Source organism: Pholis gunnellus, assembly GCF_910591455.1.
Source record: "Pholis gunnellus genome assembly, chromosome: 19".
NCBI classification, from domain to species: Eukaryota; Metazoa; Chordata; class Actinopteri; order Perciformes; family Pholidae; genus Pholis; species Pholis gunnellus.
In genome coordinates, this window is record NC_136546.1 from 7744110 (window position 1) to 7768075 (window position 23966).

The following is a 23966-nucleotide window of genomic DNA, read 5'->3' on the forward strand; positions in this document are numbered from 1 at the left end:
CGGAAAAACTGACCAATAGGAGACGAGATATGTGGTCTCCTCTCTCCTGTAGACAGGGGCGTGTCTCCTGCCTCCAGAGACTCATGCTGCCTTCAAGTGCTGTCGGAAATATTGATGTAACTATTAATGCAACTGATTATACGAAGTGTGAATGCTCTTAATGATGGTCTATTAAGTGAGGTAGGCCTACTTAGATTTATTTAGACTAATACACTTAGAGGGAAAGTTCAGTTTTGATATTGGAAACTAATTAACAAATCCAGTAAATGCTATTAACATATACTATATTAATAATAATTCAGAACAGCTGCTAATAGAGCTTGCTATAAATATATAGTTTGTACACCAATAAGTCTCTCTATACTAGCTCAATAACAACTGCAAGGTTTAGTCATGTATTTAGCTTTTAAATTGAATGGCATGTCTCTAACACTTATATTTATATTATATTGTATTCATTTATTTGAAAAAGTCCTAAATTGTTGTTTTTCTTTCGTCTTAGTTTGTCTGTTGTGCTGATGAAACATTTGAATTACTACAGGGGTCAATACAATCTTAATATCAAGTGGATAGTTTTTTATAAAGACCTCCAATACATACTGCCCAACATCCTATTGTACATGAGTAATGTTACCTTTGGCCAAGCTCTCAAAGAACACAATTTAAAATTCCCGAAATGTAACGCACATATCCGTTTGGATAGGAATACATAGGGTTTACAATGATGTACTCTGTAAGCTGCATGACATGAATATCAAACCTTGTCACTCAATTTCAAGCCAGGTGTCTATAATCAGATGAACGTAACCTCCATGAACTCAGAGAATAGCGGATAATAATGCCTCTGATAATTGATTCTCAACGATACTGCTGTGTCACAAAATAAATGCAGTACTGATCTAAGATAGAACACAACAAAAAAAGAAATCATCTCGAGTCACACCACCAGTTTGGTATCACTTCTGACCGAGAGCACTTGAATGCTGCGCGTCCACTCCAGTTTACAAGGAGCACTTGAAGGCATCAATATGTGGCTGAAGGACCACAGCATGGAGACAGGCCCCTCCCTCCTGGCAGCGTGGCAGAATGGTGCTGTCACCATTGTGGGGTCGGCGCTACGCTTCCGGGCCGAGGCTGCAGTTTGGGACGGTGTTATCAGCTGTTAACGGTCGTAAGAGCCGGTGTGGCCGTGAGCTAGCAAAGTGGGGCACGCTCACATGACCTGACAGCCATTATAATGTAACGGTGGCCGGTCCGGCTATGTCAACAGAGCACAGAGGAGCTCAGATTGCATCGCATACAGAGGGAGAGCAACTCCATTCTCTGCTCAGGCAGCTATTATAACACCTACATTTATCTTTACATAGCAAATAGATGTTTGCTGCTATATTAATGTTCTAAATATTCAAAAGAACCTTTAATAATAACAAGTTATACCATCACTTAATCCAAACTTTGTCCCGAGGAAACTGAAAGACAATAAGCTGTTAAGAAATGAAAACAAACCATAACGGTCAACTGACATAAATCAACACTGAGCCTTCAGACCAAATCACAAGAAACAGTCCTTTTTTTTTTATTCACGGTTCATTTCTTACATTGTTCAAGTACAAAGTTAAAATGCCTTTTTAATTAGTTCATATTCATACAATAGTAAAATAATAATAGTGCCTTTTCATTACTACGACAAACTTAAATACAGTCATTGTAAAGACAAACTTGATTTATACTCCTAACAATATATTTTTCTTATTTTCAGATAAAATTTTAGCACCTTTTGAAACACCACCAGGTCCTCCTTTTCTTAAAAGCTCATCTTTCCTTTAGTCCATGAGATGAGTGTCTGCATGCGCCACAGCATTGTACTTGTAGGTGTTATGCATGTATCTCTGCGTCTGTGTTAATAACAGTGTGTGTGTCTGTGTGTGTGTGTGTGATTTATGTGTAAATGTATCAGTGTTGAAAACAGCGCATCATTCAGCCTAAAAGCTGTTGATAGGCGAACAGAAACATCATCACCGTGTCACACATCGTTTGAAAATATCCACTCCATTCCTCTCGCTTTTTGTCCGCCTGCACTCTCAAACAGATGCGTGTTGAAACGACGCAAAATGAGCCGAAGTTCTGCTTTAGAGCCGTTAAAATAAAGCAACAGCTCGTTGTGACCCCAAATGTCAGATATCAGATACACAACAGGACTAATGGAGCTGGTCTACTCATTTATTTAGATTTGCATCTTCTTTAAAGTAGGAGTTTAATCTCTCTTTTTTTGGTCTTGATTTGTTTATTAAGTCATAACACATTGTTCCTCGTCTTTTTTTGTTTTACTTCCTTAACGCTGTTGTATTTGTCTCCTTTAGGGGGATTGTTATAGGCCCAGAGGAGGTCAGGGTGTTCAATACGGGGAAAAGAAAAGCAAAATAAAATGTTTTAAGTACAAAACAATATACAGTTTTCTGTGATAAACTTGTTCCTTTAACCCTTAAATCATCTGGTGACCCTTTGAAGGTTTTGAACCACTGTGATGGTTATTTCATTGTTATTTGTCTGCCATCTGTTTTGATTTTAACATGCGCAAACAAACAAACGAAACATGGCTCTGAAAAGTTTCCCTTCTCAGCTTGTAAATCAAAGCTGTTTAGAAGAAATCAGAAAATGTGAACTTAATTTTAGTTTCACTTCAACCTGCCTCGTCCACGCACACTTCCTTCCGCGTCGTTTCAACTCGCTCTTGTTTGAGAGTGCCCGTTAGCTCGTCGGTTCAACAATTTCTTCCGGCATCCTTGGGTACAATAGAACAAGTCACTATACTAACTGTAATATATGCTTTCTCTAGCCTCGCTCTCTCCCCTCGAGGCTGAGACTGAACTGAACTGAGCACCAACCTGGAACAGTACACACACACGATAACAGATTATTATTGTAATTATTATTACCATGATTATTATTATCATTACTCCCTAATCTAACATGGAATCGGAGATTACACTGACTGACTGACATGCAGCACCGGGGGGGGGGGGGGGGTCGGGGAGTGGAGGAAGGGGGTTTTTTGGGTGAGGGGGGTTAGGGAGCACCAAGCGACGCAGGGTGATGATGTCACACCCGGCGGCGCCGTGGGAAGCCTGATGGCAACAGGCAGCCGGCAAAAACACAGTGTGTATGCATGTGTGTGTGTGTGTGTGTGTGTTGATGTTTTGTAGCTAAAGGAGTTCAGAGAAAGCGTGAACGTCGGCACTGTGTTTCCAGCAAGTGTGTGTGTCTGTGTGTGTGTGTGTTACCTGCAAGATCACTGTAAAAAAGAGTTTTAAGAGTTTAAAAAGCACCTGAAGGTCGGTTGTATAAACGAAGAGTAAACATGATGGAAAAAAACGTTGAACCTGCTGGTTTACTGTTGGTTTTTTTTAACTGTTTGTGCATGTGTGTGTATGTATGTGTGTGTGTGTGTGTGTCAGCATAGACTGCATGTGTCCAGTTGTTAGCTGGTATCTGAGGAAGGTCAGAGGATCGGAAGGCTTCCTGGAAAAAGATGGTCACCTGAAGACCAAGAGCACCAGACTGAAAGAGATTTCTAAAGACAGCCCTGTGTGAATAAGACAACAGTATAAAGGGACGTCCACACACACACACACACACACACACACACACACACACACACACACACACACACACTGTCTGTGTGTGAGAGAGAGTCTTGGAAACATTTCTATACCGTGACAAGCCATTTTCTTTACTTGCTTATTCCTATTCAAAGTCATACAGTTTATCCCAGCATGCATTGGGCAAAAAGGCAGAAGAAACCCTGAAACGGGCGCATGGTATGAGGAAGCATCCGTTATTCACACAGGGCTGTCTGTTTCAGTCGTAGGAAGTAGAAAACCAGCATAGTGTCTGCAGAGTGAAGGTCTGGCTCTGATAACAGGACGACATTTTGGATCCCTAAGAAGCAAAGCAGGAGCGCAACGGCAAGAGACGGAGGACCGGGACTAGTTTTCACTTTTTCACCGGACAAAACGAGAGGGGCAACACTCCGGGAAGCTGTGTATTAACATTCATATATTAATATGTTCAGGTTTAATCTCCACTGACTGCCAGCGAGACACCGAACCCCCGAAAAGGTCTTTGGTTAAATGTTTCTCAGAGGCCGTGCTGCTCTGGAGGCAGAAATAATCTCACTGGATCAATTTAAACTTGTTGAGCTGAAGATTTCAGTCTTTGAATGAACCTTTTACAGTTATTTTTTATTATTATTATTTCCAAGTGCTGACCCAAATTCTGCAATAAGTGTGTAAGTAATTGCTAAAAACGGTATGAGGCAGGAAACATTTTAACAGTAGAAGAAGAAGTCTGCTTGTTTGAAAACGTCCAGAAAATGGCACTTCAGTGTTTTTTAAGGGAGGAGGAAGGTTTCAAAGGTTTTTTTTTTTAAAATGAAACATTTCGGTCGAGCGATCCTAAACTGAGATTTTGACACAAAATCCAGACGGCAGACGTAATGCGGTGCAATATCAGCGTCATAAAATATATGTGTGTGTGTATTCGACGATGCCGTGAACAATAAATATATCGTATCTAAAATGAAGATACAATCTCCAATCCTTTAAACAGCAAGCAAACTAAAAAAGAAATGTATTCATGATCTTAAAGGTCTCAATATTTGCTCACTGCAGAGACGATGCTCAGCAAAGCTACTCTCGTGATGGGTGAGAACACACCAGGCTACATAGACAGACTACCGCATGTCATCACTTCACAGTACAACTGCTTTGTCTGAACACATCAGCATCATACAATAGTGTTCTCGGTTACAGTATTCTGACATCTACGATCCAGATGTGTTTACTGGGACTAACTTTGTGCAGATGTTAAATGTCACATCCGCCCTCAGAGGCCACAGTAACCTCAGTCTACTGCTGGCAAGGGACACGATTACTAAATGAACGTACAGTATTGTTACAATTTCGCTCCGTCGCGATGAACACAGTGGACGACATCATTTGAGCGACAGTTAACAGTAACCAATGCAATACAACAGTACTTTTACACATGCTAGTGTGTTACAATGCTACTGGTGTGCAGAATATCACACCGTCTTCACCAAAGCATTAGCTAACCGTAATGTACAATCACTGCCTAAAATATTGCGAAAAACACCAAAATATAATACACTAAAACATAACTTAATGGTGGCACTTATAGGTATTAAGTATTAATAGGTATTAAGTATAAAAGCTTTTATTTTCTTAAAATTTTTGTAATCCAGTGAGCGCTAACTGATTGTTTTACCTCCCATCATGAGTGTGTGTCCTCGTTGTGCGCTCTCTTTAAACTGGTGTCTCTGACCACCGGAGGGCGCTCCAAACACTGAGGATGTAGTTACAGAGGTTCACGTTAGGATCTTTACAATGTGATCTTTACAAAGTATTTTCCGGAAGGAACATGCCAACCAGTACCAACCGTCTCTTATGTTGTCTAGAGTCTTGTTTTAAACCAGAACATGTTGGTCACTTGTGTATTTGTGTGTATTTATGGACTCCAGGAACACTGGCAACTTCTTTAGAAGAAGCTAATGGGGATTCTGTAAACAGCAGAGGTTAACGAACATGAGCAAAGGAAGAACATTACTCTTTTACTTCAGTATTTCATGTTGCAGTGATTACTGACAAGATTTAAGACAAAAGTGGTCTCCCTCAGGAGAAGACTAACCTATTTATGGTGTTTTCTTGCCGCACAAACTTCTGTTTTATATTTGTTAATTATTTGTCACTCCAGAGCAGCTTTTCCACCAAGAAAACAAAACACAGTCTGATGTACTTCAAATGAATCGTATTTGATCATATTTAGTTCGTTCTTTTGGACCCTCTCACTAAATTTGACAAATATATAGGCCGTAATAATTCCCGTCTCTTGCTTAGACTTGCCATTCCACCTACTTGTAAGCTGAATTAGGGACACAAAACTGTGAGACCGAAACAACCAGAGACCGTCCGGTCTTCAAGAGCACCAAAAAACCTTCAAAGTGTTGTATTAAAGTGGCACCATTTGGACTCTATCACCGCCTGACCAGCACCACGAGCGTAAAACCGGTGTTTGTGTTTATATGTGTTTGTGTTCATTGCACTGTATTACACCAGCAGCACTATCACTACACATGAGTACAGTAAAGTGTTTTGGGGTCAGAAGTGTGTTGATGTACTCACTCTGGGATTTGGGAAACAGAAAGTTAGGGCTTCTTTGTAAGCTTTGGGCCCCCTGGAGGCTCCAGCTGCTATGACACAGTAAAGCCAGAAGACATCAGTTTCAAGGTTGGACAGGAAGTGTGTGTGTGTGTGTAGACAGTACAGAAGACCTGCACCAGAATGTGTGTGTGTGTGTGTGTGTGTGGAAATCAGCAAGATAGCACCGGGGGACTAAGGTCAGCCAGTGATCTACATGGTATCTAGGGAAGCAGTCCTTTACAAAGTGTGTGTGTGTGAGTATGTGTGTGTGTGTGGGTGTGTCTTGTCATCCTGTGTCAACCTTCATGTACGAGCTCTATACTGTGCGTCTGTCATTACATAGTGTGTGTGTGTGTGTGTGTAAGAGAGAGAGAGAGAGTTGGTGCATGACTAGTTGCAGGCGAAGTACTCCTTGAGCGGGGCGAAGAGGTGCTTGATGACGGGGACGCTCCAGGAACGACCCAGAAGCCTTTGCCTGGCGAGACGACTCATGTTGGAGACGTCGGTGTAGTGGACGGGGAAACCAAACACCCTGCAGACACACACACACACACACACATACACTGCATTTAAATATTGGATTTAAAAGAGACAATTATTCAACAAATCAATCGTTCATTGACAGAAAGTTCATCAGCAACTATTTTATTAACTGATTTCAAGCAAAACTTCCAAACATTGCCTGGTTTCAGCTTGTATCAGTGTAAATTTTAATATTTTTAGGTTTTGAACTACTGGTCAGAAAAAAAAACAGCAATTTGAAGACATCATTTTTGTCAATAGGAAATTGTGACAAAATGATTAATCAATTAGTTGAGAAAACGATCAATAGCGTAAATAATTGTTACTTGTAACAACCATCTTTGACCAGACAAACCTAATCTAATATATTGTAGGTTATTATTTTCAGATTTATTCAGATATAAAACAACAACTAGTAAGTAAAATATGTCTTGAATTTTAAAAGTATAAGTTGTATTTTTGTGCAAACCATTTATTGATTACTTAGAGACTCATAATCCGCATCTTATCTGTGTGTTTCTCTTCACTTTCTACTCGTGGAAGTTCACACGACACAACGTTCTGTCTTGTAATCAGCAGTCTTGAAGTCATTGTGGTTTTCACACATGACTGACTGGCGACAGGGTGTCACACACTACAACTGGAGGAATCTCGTTGTCGGTCTCGTCTCACAACTGCCATTTGTCCCGTAAATACGTGTGAGATTCGCTTCATAAATGAAGAGTTTGAAAAGAATCTGAGTTTGCACACACAGAGATAAAAGACTTATTTGTTAAAGTACCACAATGATCAGAAACACCAATGTAGTCCACACGGGAGTTAGAGGAACCCAGCACACACAGAGCAGAGACACAAACACAAACCACTGTACCTTTCCATCTCGGTGCACCAGAGGATGTCCTCCTTGCTGTCCATGAAGACGGGGAAATGCTCGTCTTTCCCCTGCTTCACAGAGTTGGAGCGTGTCGTTATCGTACGTAACTTCTCAAACTGGAATTAACATCCAGAACCAAGCACACACAAAAACACAGACAAGACACACACACACACACACAAACCCTTTTTTAATCCTAAAGCCATCCCCCTTTTCTACAATACATTGTTATTTAAAAAAGTCAGCGTTAACAAATGAGCATTTGCTAAAGAAATGAGTGACAAGGTAGAGCAAAAGTGAGAGAGTAGCAGGAAGAAAATGCAGTAAAAATGGAAATCAACGGGCACATTTTTGCAGAATTATTCTACAGTCTATCATACTGTATATCTATGCTCAAAGGAGAAATATTACATTTCCATACATCCCATTAGCTTTTATAAAGAGCATCAGTTCATCATTTGACACCCCTGATATTGACTGACGGGCAAATTTCTAACCTTTTTTTTTCCAGTTTTTGTTTTTCTGTCCATCAATTAGAAAGTAACATTAAATACTTTCTACATTTGGCTTTTCACTTTCCAAACTTTGTTGATATTATATGATAATGAGCAAACACACACACACGCACACACACACACTCACAGAGGTGGATAGATACCTTGGCTGTGCGCCCGTGCTCGAGGCACTCTTGTAGGTCCAGCCTGTCATTCGTCATTGCTGCCAGAGGTCTGAAATAAAAGGGGGCAAAATATAAAAACATGTCGATTCTAATTCAGACTTGTAATCAAATACACGAAAAGTGAACTGATCATAAAAATGGTACGTGTGTTTGTATCACCTGGACATGCCTGGCATGTTTCCCCAGAAATAGCGAGCGCGGTGGGCAGCAGAGACCTCTTTGGCGTCGATCATCACTGGGTTACACTAAAGAGGAGCAGCAGATTTACTTCCTGTTTCACCAAATATGAGCATCTTCCTGTCTGTCATAATGTTAGTCTTTGCATATTAACAATGCGATGATAAGATGTTTTTCTGTCCTAATAACTGTGGTAAGTGAAACCAATAGTAAAGATTTAATGGTTTGGATAAGATGAACCTTTATTTCTGTAACGTAGGTTATTTTGTGTTGATTTATAGCCTCAGAGACGGAGGCGCTGATTGTCTTAAAAATTAAAATATCCAGTTCCGATGTAGAAAAGAATAAAAATATGCCCTTATATTTATCCTATTTTTACTATCATTCTCAAATGTGTTTTCTTTAACACTTTTTAAGCACTTTTATTATCATTATTAGTATTAGTATTATTTATTGATCCCCATAGGGGATATTTGGTTGGACAGAAATAAGCAGACAAATAGAGAAAGTAAAAATAGTACAAGATATATAAATACAACATATATGTTTGTCGGTATGAATATGGGAATCTAATTGAAATATAATATACTATATCATTAATTAAAACAGTATGACATATTAACATAATATAGTGTAATATACATACAGCACTAAATGAAAAGTTCAAAGATGCCAGGTGAGATATGAACACTGCTGTTGTAGTTTGTTTGATTTGATATTTAGTCCGGTTTTTGTTTTCTGCAGATAAAAACATCTAAAAACTCTGTAGTCAAAATGCATTCTAAAATGTGTGGTTTACATTTCCTGAAGGAGCAGTAAATCTGCATGAGACTTTATATGTCTTCTCTCTTCTGCTTCAGTCTCTGGGTGACTGTGTGTGATCCTTTGGAGTAATACTCATGTATCTATACAACTGTATTTAATGGCTGTGTTCTTGCTCCTGTACCTCTAGAAAGCGGGAGATGTCCCGTTTGTCGCTGACTCCCATAGCCACCACGTTCTCAAACAGCCAGTAGAACGGACGCTCGTCGCCCGTTTTTGGTCGAGCCTCGTGCAGCAGGCGGTAAAACTCGAAAAATAAGCGGCCTGTTCCCTCTGCGGGGAGAGTGGAAGTTCAGCATCCATATTTCATTTCACATGAAGATCGTCAGTGCCACTGGGCCTTTGTAGTTTAAATCATTCACTTAATCTATTAAAACTTTCCTCCAAGTTTTTATTTTTTATTTAAAAAATGTATTTATAGCAGAACATTGTTGTACTCTGTTGTGAATTTCAGACAGATACAAAGAGCGCCACTTACCGAAAAGGCCTTTCCTTGCAGGGTTGACTATGGAGAGGTCGTTGCAGGGGCTTCCTCCTATCACCAGGTCAAACGGTCCCCACTCCTCGATCTAACGGCACGAGTTCACATCAGCACAGAAGGGTTAAAGAGGCAGTTTGGTGCAATAGAACACTCAAAAACAATCAACTAGCACGCAAAGTAGCATTTACCTCTTATGCTGTATTTACACTTTAATGCCTCGTGTGATCTGAGGTATGAATCTGAATGTGCGTAGCAGCAAAGAGGAGTTCCACTCACATGTTTGCGTGTTACGTTGCGTACGTCGCCCACGTACATGATGCGACCCTGGTGTCGGACCATGCCGACAGTGATGGAGTCCTCACACACCTCAGACGCCACGTACTTGTCAACGTGCATGCCCAAATCCTTCAGCACCAACAGACCTGTGTGCGCACACACACACACACACACACACACACACAAATAAACATTTTAAATCGGTTAAATAAAGGTCAAAAAGACTGAACAATTAATAAATACATTGAAAAAAACGCTGACACGTTGAGAGGTTATACTGAGGCCAAAGGGTGCTTTGAGGAAAATGCTTACGAACATGCTGATGTTATTTGGTTGCCGTGTACATTTTTTCCATGTTTAGCGTGTTAACATGCTAATTTTTGCAAATTAGCACTAAACATAGAGTACAGCTGAGAATGCCGTTAGTTTTGCAGGTAATTCAAGGTTCAAGGTAAATATTTTGTCATTCCATGGTTGCGCAAAGAAATGCAGTTGAAGTCCCTTTGTGTTACATCATTATCGTTACGATCATTATATTTAACTGTTAACTATAATTAACATTGTTTTATGGTGAAGGAATGAGGATCAATTTAGGAGTCTAACAGCCTGAGGAAAGAAGTTGCTCTGAAGTCTGGTGGTCAATCAGCTCCTTGGTTTTACTGACGTTGAACTGTAGGTTGTTGTCTGAGCACCACTCTGCAAGATTGCTGATTTGACAATCTACAGGAGGTCTCACTGTTGTTTGTAATCCTGCCGATGACAGTAGTGTCATCTGCAAACTTCACAACAGAGCTCTCTTCATGTCAGGGGGGTGAACAGGGTCGTAAACCAAAGTATTGGACGAGTTAAAATGATGATGGTAAATGAAAAGTTAAAAGTTCACCAAAGTTATTAGTATTCATCCTGCGGGGACCATGAATGTCTGTACAAACATTCCCGACAATCCATCCAATAGTTGTAGAGACATTTCAGTCCGAACAGAAGTTGTGGAGCGACTGACCGACATTAATTACTATTAATAAATTGATTCATCGATAATGAGAGTAATCGTTAGTTGCAGCCCGACACATAACGTACCTGTGGCAATGCCATCAAACAGGGAGAGAACTCTGATTGGTTTCCTCTTCTCTGCTGAAACTGGAGGATACAACTTGGCTGGCTCCTAAAAGAAAGAGTTAAAAGGAAGAAGAAACATCGATGAGAACAATTAAATATTAAGCTTTACAGTGTGTAGAGAGAGCTGCTCATAACACATGAGCTTTATTCACGATGATGATCTTTTTAGCCTTCATGGATCATTTATAGCTGAGCAGAGGCCTCGCTGATGCCCAGATATTAATGTTGAACTGTGATGTATTTCACCTAGTTTCCCTAGCAAAGGTTATGGTAGCAGATCAGTCTACGATGGCAAATATATCACATTTACGGCCATCATGTTGTCAGGACTGAGATGGTGTAATGAGGTGTACCGTAGTATCGTACAGAAATACAGGTACATATAGAAGTAGTAGTCTGGAGATGTGAGATGGAGTATGATAAGCAGACACATTACCAAATCCCAAGAAATTGATGGAAATACAATTATTGAATATTACTTTTATTTTTGAAGTATTTTAACTATAATGACCACGTACGCGTAACGTTCGTGGATACATGATGACAGCTGCTGTCACATGCAGCGGTACATTTACTGAAGTAACGTACTTCACTTGAGTGTTTCCACTTTATGCTACTTTCTACTTCTAATTAAACTTAGCTCCACTCTTGACAGCTGCAAAATTAAAGTGATGAATATAGTCATAGATCAATAATTATCATCCAGTAATGTGATATATATGATTGTGAAATTTGTTATCTCTCTCTATCTATCTTTCAAGGAAATTATTAACTTAATAATAATTTAAAGATAACATTACTGTCTTTAAGAGGCTGTGGCAGATTTCTAAAGCTGGAGTGAACATGCTGGTATCATACATGATGAAGCTGGACGGCTAAGGCGTCCATTGATACTAACGTTGTACATTGGTACATGTCGTGCTCGCTTGTCTGGAATAAATAACCTCACAAAGTTAAGTCTATTTTGGCGAGGGGGAAAACTGGCATGGCCATTTTCAAAGGGATCCCTTAACTTTTCACCTCAAGACATCTGAGAGAAAGTAGTTTCTATCGGCACCCACGAGTCTCCACTATACAGACATGCCTACACATTGCATACATTGGGTGTGACTGGAAAGCTGAGACTCTTGTGGATCCATTAAGACCAATAGCAATCATGTGCGATGAAGTTCGTCCATTTCACATAGTGAGACCATCTTTTTAAACTTGATGTTACTGTTGTGACCTCTAAGATCTTTAAAGCCTCGTGAAACTTTACAGCCACCAACCAGAGACCTTGGTCATTCAAAGGATGTATGGCTATTCTAAGTGTAGTGACAATAAGGGGGGTTCTGAGCAGTTTCCAGAACAGAAGTGCTTGCCACCTGCATCTCAAATTAATCTTCAGGTTGTGTAATATACTGTATATGAACACCAGAACTGAAATGAATGGAAAGAAGGCGACTTGTCAGACTCACAAAGTCCTGCTCATGGTTGTTGGCGAAGAAGTGTTGTAGTCTGCAGGGCCAGTCGTCCCGTCGCCGCAGTAAGCCGCAGGCGCTCCGAGGGCAACACATGTAGCAGTTCCAGGGGTCTTCTTTGATGGCGATCGCTGCCGAGCCGGCACCGACCAACAGATCCACGCACTCCACACAGAAACACCTGCACACAAACTCACCATGACGCTTCTTCACTAGACTGACAAATAGTACTTTCATGGGGAGAGGCAAACCTACAGCTGTCTTTGTGCTCAGTATCTACATTGGTGCAATGTCAATGTAAAGTATATTTACTGTGTAAGTGCTGCAGTCAAGTACAATGTTGAGGTACTTGTACTTGTAGATTAGTTGATCATTTCCATTTACCACTATATTTTGGAAGCAAACATTTAACTTTTTATTCCACTACATTGGCAATATTAGCTATACTGCAGGTTATTAATACAAAATATAAATTGCGTTATACATTTTGAGGTATTATTATGCATTTCTAAGCTACCCAGCAGTATATAAAGTAGTTCCACCTTTACCAGCAGCTCATTACCATGATGTACATATTAATGCATTAGAATCCATTGATATAATATATTATTATATACATTATATTATTCTGAAATGGGCCATTCTGCATAATGAGTACTTTTACTTTTGGTACTTTAAGTATATTTTGAAGCTTATATTTTTGTACTTTGACTGCGGGACCTTTACTTGTAACAGAGTACTTCTGCACTGCAGTACTGCTACTTTTACTTCAGTAAAATATCTGAATGCTGCTTCCAGTGCTGGTCACATGGCATCGCCCCCTCTCTCTAAACTGTCCTGTCAAATAAAGGCAAAAATGCCTTTATTTAAAATAGTAATTGAATTAAATGAATCAAACAAACAAAGTTATTCTAGGGAAACACACTTAGACTTTGAGTGTAGTATTGAGTATTTTTTACAGTGTAGTATTGCTACTAAGATCAGAGTACTTCTTCCACCACTGCATGACAAATGACTGCTGTTTGGAGCTGTTGGATATTTGCAGTGATGAGGTCAGAGCCTGGGTGCCAAAACACACAATGTGTGTTCACATAAATAAATCTGCTCCTCGTGAGTCGTCTGGTTCAATTGCCAAATAAATGGAGTCATTCATGTCACGCTTTGACATTTTGGGGTAAATTGTTTTTTGTCGACGTGAAATCCAAAACCTTGCCCTGTCAACAAGTAGAAGCCGCTCACCAGTGTATATAAACACAGTTTGGTACTGACCTACAGCAGTTGTTGTTGCCACACATTAGCACCTCTCTGCCTCCACAGCAGATGGTGCAGTAGGACTGGTAGCCGTCATCGTCGTACTGATAGGCGCACTCCAGGAACGAGTTCTGCCAGAGAAACAAAGCGGTCAGCAGGGAGGGAGGCAGAGAGGGGGGGGGTGTCTTTGTTGTCCACCATCATGAAAGCTTGTGTTTCTACTGTTTCTGTGTGTCCGCGTAATATCACAGACGTCACCAATATTCAACCGATGTTCAACAATATCTTAATTGCTTCCACAGAGGCTGAGGTGTTTGTTGTTTTAATGACATATGTGTAATTAACTGTTATAAAATAAATACTTACTTGCTTTGTTTTTGACTGTAATTTGCTGGATTTATATATTTATATGGACCACATAATGTTGTAAAATTATCTCACAATATTATTATATCAATTTCATACGAGTCCATAATAAGAGTGTCAAATTATAGACCGACCCAAAGTGCAACTCAGATCTTACTTTGCAGCCCTGACACATTGCTCCTCCGAAGAGAGGATGCTCTATGGAGACGTTGAGGCTTCCACAGGAGATGCAGATATCTGAACAATCACAAACATGATTGCATTATTACATGTAAAACACTTTGTTTAGCTCTTTGATTACATTTGTGGAGGAATTTAAAAATACACAAAGACACTTTTTAAATAAACCCCAATATGCTTAAGAAATCTGAAATGTTTACCGTCTATGTTCCTGGTCTTATTTTTGACCTCACATATGAGTCTCTCTGGAACAAAAATATGCATAAGAACACATCAACACACCATGAATGTGAACACTTACAGACAATTCATAAAAAGGCCAAGAAAGTGTAAATGTTGTAATAAAGGTTACCTTCTCTTTTGAGTATTATCATTTATTTTCTTCTAAAATTAGTCCATTTGCTGTAGGAAAACTATGCGAAGAATCACAAATAAAGTGTTTCCTGCACATCAAAATACTCTCTTAGCAAACTTCTTGGAATGTATTTTGAACATTTACTCTTAGTGATGGTGCTCTCGCACGCTTCCACTTCTGAAAATTCTTAAATAAACAGAGAAGTTGTGGGTTGATTTCTTAATAAAAGCCGCTTCATCTGAGATGTGTTTGTGTGTTTACCTCTGGTCCCTTCGTCGATCACCTCTCGGATCTTTGCTTTTTCAGCTGAGTTCTTGCGAGGTTTCTTGGCGGGTGGAGGTGTGTACGCTGCCTCAGGCTCCGCCCACATCTCTGGGTACACTTCCTTATATGGATTTCGTTCCTCTGTGGGGGTATAACAACAGAATAACCATTAGTGGTCTTAAATATTGTAGGGGAGTAACAATCTCCAATGTAACACATTGAGTTCCTACAGTTCACACACATGAACACATCTTAATTTCCCTCATTTTTAACCACTGTTCCATTCAGGAGTATTTGCAGGATGTGTATGTTTTAGACGATCACTCAGGTAAATGATATATAAAAGTAAATGTGTGTATACCCTCCGGAGGTTCCAGTGACTGTGGACCTTTGGGTGGGAAGCTGGTCATGGCCCACTCTATCATCTGTCTGGTTTGAGTCTCCACCCCGTCTGCATCATCGCTCGCATCACAGGAAGGAACTGGCCTCCCCGCCCGGACACTGGCCACCTCCACACAAGATAAACACGCGGTAAACAAACAGGACAAACATGTCAAATAAGAAGGAGAAATATGCTAATTATGGCTCTACACAAACTTTAAAAATGAAAAATAAGTGCAGGTTTTAATGTACAAATACTTTGCTGGTTGTTTAGAATTTTACCGAAGTTGGAGTGAATGATAACCCAGTGTTGAAAAAGTAAATGATCATCTGTATAACTTTCAAGAAAAAACTAAAGTAACCCACAGAAATATGAGATGTACCCACATGTTACCACTTATACATTGTGGGCAGAGCTAGATGAAAACACCACCTCCACAAATGCAAATTAGGATCTTGTTACATAAGAAGGGAATGAGTAAAATGTGACCTTTAGACCTGCACATTTATATTTTGGTCTTTTAGATGGTGGATAAGTCCAGGATCAGATTGTAATCAGAAATGACTCAAAAGCTCACGCTCCCTGACATGAAGGAGAAAAGTTAAAATGGTGGCTTTGTTACCTGCAGAGCCTCAAAGATGGCTTTCCGGTACATGGGCTGTTTGTTGTAGGTGGGCTGGTGGAAGGCAGATGAGAAAGAGCTCAGAAGCATCAGCTTCTCCACACAAACCTGCAAAAACAAAATATGTATATAATGAGTGTCATCGAGATCAAAAGGAAATGCCAGAAATGATTAGAGAAAGAAACTGGTGAAACCGCTTCTCAACAAGTCCTTGAAATCCTTAATTAAGGTCATTTTGAGTGCAGCAGTGAGAACGTTTTTAGGAAAGATCTCCCAACAGGCAAAAGAAAAAAACCAAGGTCATCTTCTATCAAATTAAAGTAAAAGATCAAATCTGCTCAACAAAGTTTCATCTGAGAACAAAAGGCTTCTCTCTGCTGGTGATTTAACACACACTGTACCAGTATTTGATCATTTTATTTAAAACTACTCACCACAGAGAACTTGCCGTCTCCAAACCACATCACCCAGCGAGTCCCGTCTGCGGCTCGACTTCGGCCGCTCATCAACCAGGAGACGATTCTGCCGGGCCACCAGGAGAAACCTCGCAGCTTCCCAAACACCAGAACCCCGATGCCAAACTCCCGGCCGTCCTGTAGCCCACAGAAAACAAGGTGAGTCCAGTTCTAACCTGCACTTGTGATAATAGATGAGACGTCCCGAAGGGGCTTCGAGCTGAGCTGCTCGAAAAATAGAAAAATCGAATATATTAATAGTAATTAATCACCTGGTACTCTATCTCCCTGGGCGTGGCCCGTTCTCCCCTGGCAACTGGCTCCGGCGTCACGGCAACTGTTGGTGAGGCTGGGGCTGTTTGTTGTTGTGAAGGGGGAGGAGGAGGGGCTGGGCTGGCTGACTCCTCCTCCTTCTGAAAGGTGCCTTCTGACAGATCGTCCATCATGTTCATCTCCGCCTCTCTGTACGCCCGTCGCTCTGCCTGTGAGGAAACATCAGAGACCATTTTATTTTACTTACTTATTTCAACATGCGTCTTTGTTATTTTTCAGCTCGCGGCATTGTTTTTCTATCCTTGCAGTTATTTTTCTCCATATATAGTTATAACTACAGCGCAAAACAATAAAAAGCTACACAAGCAGCGCCCCCGGGGGACTAACACTCAAGTTTAATAGCCAATAACTCCTCATTAATTCTCTACGAGCTACTTGAAAATAAGACAAACTGACTTATTCTGTGCTGTGGAAATTATTTGATAATTAAACACCTGTGTCAGTTGCCAATTTTAACATTTAGTATTGTATTGTCATACTATGAACTCCTGCACTACTTTTTGTCACATTTTCATAGAAAAGCATAGAAAACATTCGTCTATTAACTTATAGGGAAAATTGTATTATTAACTGCTGGGCTAAATCACAGATATCATCCAAACAAATGTCATTACAACTTCCTCTTCTACTTCCCATATTCCCATATTAAATTGGAGTTTTATTATGTGAGTTGTAGTAGCTATTTACCAACCAGTTCTAATGTAATCAAATGCTCAGATGCTGAATTGCATTCCGTTGTGGTATTTACAGTATGCAATGAATCTCATTGAATCGCATGTATTTAAACAGTCATCACTGTCATTTCATTTGCAGGTATGTGTTTTAATTAGATGTAAATACGATGCCAACATGTCATTATCAAACCCAAATGTGCAAAGAATGAGTTACAGGCAAAGTTTTCACACTGAATGATCGTTTTGTCTGTTATATCTGCTACAATCTGTCCTCACTGATCACTGCGTTTCCTCAAAAGTGGCTCGTCCATCACAACCTTTTTGTTTTACTCCTGTTGGTCACAAACGCTGTCCTTCAAGGACAGCAAGGACTAAAGAGTTCATGTTTTATGTTCAGCTGATGTGGTGGCTGCTCTAAATCAAGGCCTCAGAGCCGTGGGCTTTAGGAACAATCCCTTAATTGTTCCTCTAAACAGGAAGTGAGTGGGGAGAAAGGGTGCGGTGGGGAGGCGGTTCAATGGGTTCAGGAGAGAGAGACAGAGAGACAGAGAGAGAGTAAAAAACTGAGGAATAAAATACAGACAGAAAAAAGTAGAAGACAGGAAGTCAGAGCGAAAATACGGTACAAAGAAAAGTTTTTCTACTTTATTACTGATCGTCATACTAAAAGACTGAGTTATTCTTCAGTGTCAAGTTTATGAAATCTTTTGTTATTTCTGTTAAATGCACTGTAAGCAGCCAGTTAGCTTAGCATAACTTAGCATAAGACTGGAATCAGGGGGTGAACAGCTAGCTCTGTCTAATGATGATAAATTCAGCCTACCAGCATGTCGGCAGCTCACTAGTTGATATGTGACATGTTGTCTGTTTATTCTGTAGAAAAACAGACGTGTAAAAACCAGAAGATGAAGTCACGGTACTGCTAATATTTGTTTTATTGACAAGCGATATCTGGTAAAGTCCAGCGCAGAAAGAAACACAGCAGCAAGCGCTCTTCTTCCAAAGAGACAAATTGAAATCATGACCTCACTGTTACTACATCGCAATAATTTCACTGTGGCCCAGATGTTAAAAAAAACACGACTCCTCCAGAGCATTTCCCCTGACCTAAAAAGAGTTGTCTTCTTCCAGCTTTGGTTTAAAACCACCACCTATCAAACCGAACGAGTGAAGCAATTCCTCCAGGAATAAAAAAAAAACGGAAAGGAGGAAACAAGCATGTGAAGAAGAGGCGGGATGAGGGGCATAAATTCAAGTAGAAGTGAGACAGTAAAAGTGAGAGTGTCGGGTCGTGACAGCTCTCTCCTCCGTTTGACCTCGAGGTTACGAGTTCACTCCTCCTTCTGCTCCTGTTGACCTTTGACCTCATAACATCCTAATCAGCCCGTTACACGGATCATAGACAGACCAACACTCACACACACACACACACACACACACACACACACACACACACACACACACACACACACACACGTGCACTGTGAGGGAATCTCCACATGTCGTCACTAGTTTCTAAAACATCTGGGATGAACGAGAAGTCTGGATTTCTACTTCCTACAACCAAACGGAAGCGTCCGTGTGAATCAATACTTCAGTGATGTGTTCAAAAGGTGACAGCAGGAAGTACACTCAAGCTAGTATGCATACTTAACGTTACACTAAATGCACGATACACTATATTGACATAAGGGAACCCATATTAATTGTGGATCGTGTTGAAAACAGCTTGAGAAATATCTTTGAAAACAAAAAATAAGCATTCAATTTTAAGAAAGATATTTGTTCATCAGGGACCAGAGTTTCATCTCACCCACACTTGGTCGCTGGGAGGGAAATTAGTTAATTACTGTCAGCATCTGGACGGGATCATCTCATTACAAGACTTTTGGACCTGACTTGTGTTGCAACGAGATATCAGCCCACTGGATGAAACTGTGTTTGTTGCCTGGCAACATCAGCTGGCGGAAACACTCCATCGGGAAGCTTTCTGCTTTCGGGGATGCGGATGACTCAGTGACGACAGACGGGTCTGTGTTCATCTGCTCGGGCTTCAACACTCTGAGGGTCAACTTCATGCTACCGAAGAGAGATGCTGCTCATGTTACTCCTGTCTGATTCTATACTGCGGGAAGAGAAAGGTGGTCTGTACTATAAAAAGATTACTTTTCAGAACGAATAACACAATTTTGAAATGCAGATATTTACAAAAATGGTGTCTATCTTTTTCCCTTTGTTAGACTAAGAAGAAGACTAAAAAGAAAGTGTGTCCTGTTAACTACAGAGAGTCTGTTTCCGTTATTATTCTGTACACTGAGCTGGAGAACGAGTGAGATTTTAAATGACCTACTAACCTATAAAAAGAACAGTAATTAGGTCAGTTTGCAGCATTTTAACTGGAAGGCTTCAGCTCTGCAGCAACTCATTCAAGGTCAGAACATTACCTCTGCTGCCAAAGTTCAACTCACTTCCAGGTCGACATTAAATGTTGTGCTTGCTACCTATTGGTGCTAATGAACGTAGCGCTGGTGTGGGTAATTAAGTCCGATGAAGGAAACAATAATGGCAAATTAAAACTATTTGCTATATACAGAAGCTTATGATTCATACAAACCAACAAAGTGCACACAGAGCAGAAGTCAGACATTCTGTAAGTAGCTGTGACATACAAAGCCAAAGTATTGTCCCACAAAGGATGGCCTCCTTAAATCAAGTCAGCTTCATAATCACTGAGTGGAAAGTCGAATGGACATTAAACCAAAATTACAGACAACTATGCAACCACTACTTAGAGTCTGATTTATATGACTGTTTCCTCTGATTTGTGCCCATCTGAGGCTTCTGTATTTGCCTTCAAACTCAACTTAACAAATACTCTTTTAATTGTTATGAAGAGCATAGCAGACGTAAATAGCAAGAACACGGAATGACAACTGAATTATACAAATCCATTCAAATTAGTTTCAGAAAGGTCTGTGAGCCCAAAAATACTGGGTACTAACCTTGATATTATATAGGTAAAAAATAACAAAAAACAATATGACAGATTTTTAACACGCCCAATTCCTAAAATATAACATCCCTTAAATTTGATCTATTTATTTGGTTATTATTTGAATATTACAATGTAATGGTGTAAGCTAAATTAGCCTCACACATTCTGTATATTTGGCATTTCTGTAGAACAATATCTTGTTTCTTATAGGCCAACATGTGTGCAAATACTGATACGGATTGGTGAGCAGCTAAAGTCAGCAAAATGAAAATGCAATGTCGTGTAAAATTCAAAAAGGGGATCTTCTTCTTCTGTTGCAGAAGAACACAGGCCGAATAAAGGCCGGCGGTGGTCAAAGCGGACAGAAAGAGGTTGTAATGTTGTGAGTTACGACTTTGAACTCTGACGAACCCCGTGGCCTGGTCAGTGTTTTCACTCTGAGCTCCGCCCCCTTGACCCCTGACCCCTCACCCAACGACCTGGCCAACGAGCCATTTCTTAAAACCACACCCCTCTTTATGAGCGTGACTGACCCTGACCTCGAGATGAACCCGGCATTGCTCCACACACACACACACACACACACACACACACAGCACAGTTAAGACCCTCTCTCACATTGTCAACAGTGACTGCTCTTTCATTAGCATCGATCGCAGCCGTGGGACACATTAAAGGGTCACAATCAGTGGTTTTCCGTGACGCTCCCCGGGGGTCTCTTATAGTGACGTGGAGCAAACAGCAGCTCTCTGATGAATGCTTAAGGACACTTCATGTTGGACCTGATTGTAGCAGAATGATTTGGTTATTTTCTAATTATCAACATGTAAGAAGGTCATTTAAGTGCCTCTGAAGACAGTGGGAAATGTTTTATCAATAGAACAAATATCACTTCTTGTGGCTCTGTGATGTTTTCAATATATTAACACCGCTCTGGTGAGCAGAAGAGTGGAAAACAATTTAAAAAACGTTGATCCAACTTCTGTCTTTTTCAAACAAAATAAGATAAAACAAGATCAAATACAAAGCCTGATGTTAACTGTGCAGCTTTATACTTTGTGGTGGTTTGGTATTTATAGCAGTGGCACCAAATCGTTTGTTCTGTTATTATTGTTTTAAACAGATTTTGAGCAGAAATAAGAAATATTATGTCATGGTAGTTGACATGATGATCAAGTATCCACATTTTCAGAGGACATGAACTACTTTTCAAAGATGATTTTTATTAAAAACTAAATGCAAATAAGAAAGTTGTTTTTTTTTAACTTCTGTGCGTTCTACGTAGCAATGCTTCCCAAATGTGGGGCGTATTTCGGTTTGCTTACTTTTTAGACTTCCCTCTAATCTTTGTTTGTTTTCCTGTAAATAAAAGAATCCTTTTACTTCTTTGGTGGAGTAGAGGTTCTTGTTTTTCCAGCAGTAGCACGCTGCATTCAGAGACAATTCTAACGAAAAAACCATGAATCACAGATCTGAGTTATTATCCGATATATTTGGCCATGTCATTTTGTCAGAGCAACACTAAAAGGTTGGCTGGATGGTTCACATTTTAAAGATTCATGTGCATGTCATTGCTGCCAGTGATTTAGTGGGAAACACTTTTACTATTATATCTGCACTTCTGTCTTCCCTCAAACAAACAAAATAATAAAAAGGAAGTAAACTAAAGGACCTCTGACAATCAAACTCTCTCTAAATGTCTTTCAAAATCTTCCATGTGTTCAAGCATTTGTCACAAAGCCACCAGCCCTGAATTTAACACCTTTTTCCTCCAGCTAACATGAAAGCAAACGTCTCAGTGACAGAAACAGCTTGCTACACTTCCTGTTCAAAAAAGCACACATTCCCTCACACACTAGAATTATCTGCAACATGTGCACACATGTAAGAGAAAAGAAAATGACTTACATGCCGGACATACAGCCCTTCCTCCCTGAGTCTCTTTCTCTCAGCCATTTTCTTCGTCTGTCTCTCTCTCTCTCTCTCTCACCTCCTCCACCTCTTCCTCTCTGACTGTCTCCTCGGCTAAACTCGCCCTCAAGCCTTCTTTACCCTCTTCCTCTCTGCTGATTGGCCACAGCAGTGAAGTGTCCTTCACCTAACAGATGTTTAGATGAACTTCAACAACACCAACACACACAGAGTTATGTCTGGTAGCCCTGGGGGGTTTTAGGGTGATGATGACACACATACACACACACACACACACACACACACACACACACACACACACACACACACACACACACACACACACACACACACACACACACACACACACACACACACACACACACACACACACACAGAGTAATGTCTGGTAGCCCTGGGGGGTTTTAGGGTGATGATGTCACACACACACACAAATCCAGGCTAATGTGTACATGTGTGTGTGTAGGGGTGTGGACGGGCACTGAGGTCAAAGGTTAGGTAAGCCTCAGAGTTGACAAGGCAATAGGATGTGTTGGGGTCAGGACCTCACAGCGTGTCACACGAGACAGGGTGAAACTGACAGAACGTCTACATACTGATTGTGTGAAATAAAGAGGAAAGAAAATGTATTTACAGCTGCACTAATTATCTTTTTTGGGCCACTAGAGGGCAGAATAATTCAAAATCAAGCTGACAAACATGGACGCTTGACATATAAAAGTGGTCATGGTCACAAAGTGGTCCAAAGGCCACATTGGCATTCATTTGGAGTCATATTTCTGTTCACCTGAGTATCAAATAAATTACACGCTGCTTGAGTTAAACCACAACAATGAGCTTTAAGAAGTTAAACGACCTCTAAAGCTGCAGAGTTGGTGATCCTTTTCTGTGGGTTCATCACTGGAAGTAACACTGAAAAAAATAATCTGCAACTGTTTTGACAAATTATCAATTGTTATAGTCACTTTTAAAGCAAAAAGATTTTGGAATATGAAGGTGTCCCCTATAAGTTCTAATAAAAAATACATATTTGTCTTTATTTTCTGATATTTAATAGATAAAAGAAGTGATTAGTCAATTAAAACATTATTCAGTAATGAAAATAATTGTTGGTTGCAGCCATAAAACACTCAATAGCTGACCTACATCACTACTAGCTGATGTAAACAAGGATACATACAAAAGTAAGGGTGCCTTTAACTCGCTAGTACGTAATATATTTGTTCGTCATTGATCAGATCTCGTGACAGAAAGTGTGTGTGTGTGACTTACTCTGCCGTTCTGCATCACACCGAGTGGTTAGAGGTGAAAACAGGGTCACGGCTGAGAGCGTGCGCTGTGTGTGACTTGCCAAACTAAATCAGCTTAAAATGAGGTTACGGCAATGTTGTTTCTAAAGGGAGAATACCCCCCCCCCCCCCCCCCCCTTAATACACACAGTACACTATAGCCTCAGTGCTCACTGTTTGTTTTCTTACTGTAACTTCAGACATGAAGTAAAATGATGCCAGGTTTTTTTTTTTCAACCTAAA

The 23966-nt window shown here is 40.2% G+C and overlaps 1 protein-coding gene across 4 annotated transcripts in view; it reads right to left on the bottom strand.

The window, feature by feature from the left end:
- Window positions 1-1552: 1552 nt before the first annotated feature.
- The window catches only part of dnmt3aa (DNA (cytosine-5-)-methyltransferase 3 alpha a), a 42806-nt gene continuing 20392 nt past the window's right edge, over window positions 1553-23966 (bottom strand). For 3 of the 4 annotated variants that reach the window (XM_079180257.1, XM_079180254.1, XM_079180256.1), the window contains 17 exons: window positions 16773-16982; window positions 16480-16638; window positions 16046-16153; window positions 15403-15550; window positions 15039-15182; window positions 14623-14667; window positions 14400-14479; window positions 13895-14007; window positions 12623-12806; window positions 11127-11211; window positions 10050-10195; window positions 9771-9861; window positions 9417-9565; window positions 8453-8538; window positions 8273-8342; window positions 7612-7730; window positions 1553-6750 (listed from right to left, as the gene is read on the bottom strand). In XM_079180257.1, coding sequence (XP_079036383.1) covers window positions 6609-6750; window positions 7612-7730; window positions 8273-8342; window positions 8453-8538; window positions 9417-9565; window positions 9771-9861; window positions 10050-10195; window positions 11127-11211; window positions 12623-12806; window positions 13895-14007; window positions 14400-14479; window positions 14623-14667; window positions 15039-15182; window positions 15403-15550; window positions 16046-16153; window positions 16480-16638; window positions 16773-16982 — 2079 coding nt within the window. In that variant the 3' untranslated portion in view covers window positions 1553-6608. The remainder of the gene's footprint in view (window positions 6751-7611; window positions 7731-8272; window positions 8343-8452; window positions 8539-9416; window positions 9566-9770; window positions 9862-10049; window positions 10196-11126; window positions 11212-12622; window positions 12807-13894; window positions 14008-14399; window positions 14480-14622; window positions 14668-15038; window positions 15183-15402; window positions 15551-16045; window positions 16154-16479; window positions 16639-16772; window positions 16983-23966) is intronic. The other variant, XM_079180255.1, reaches the window with a different exon arrangement.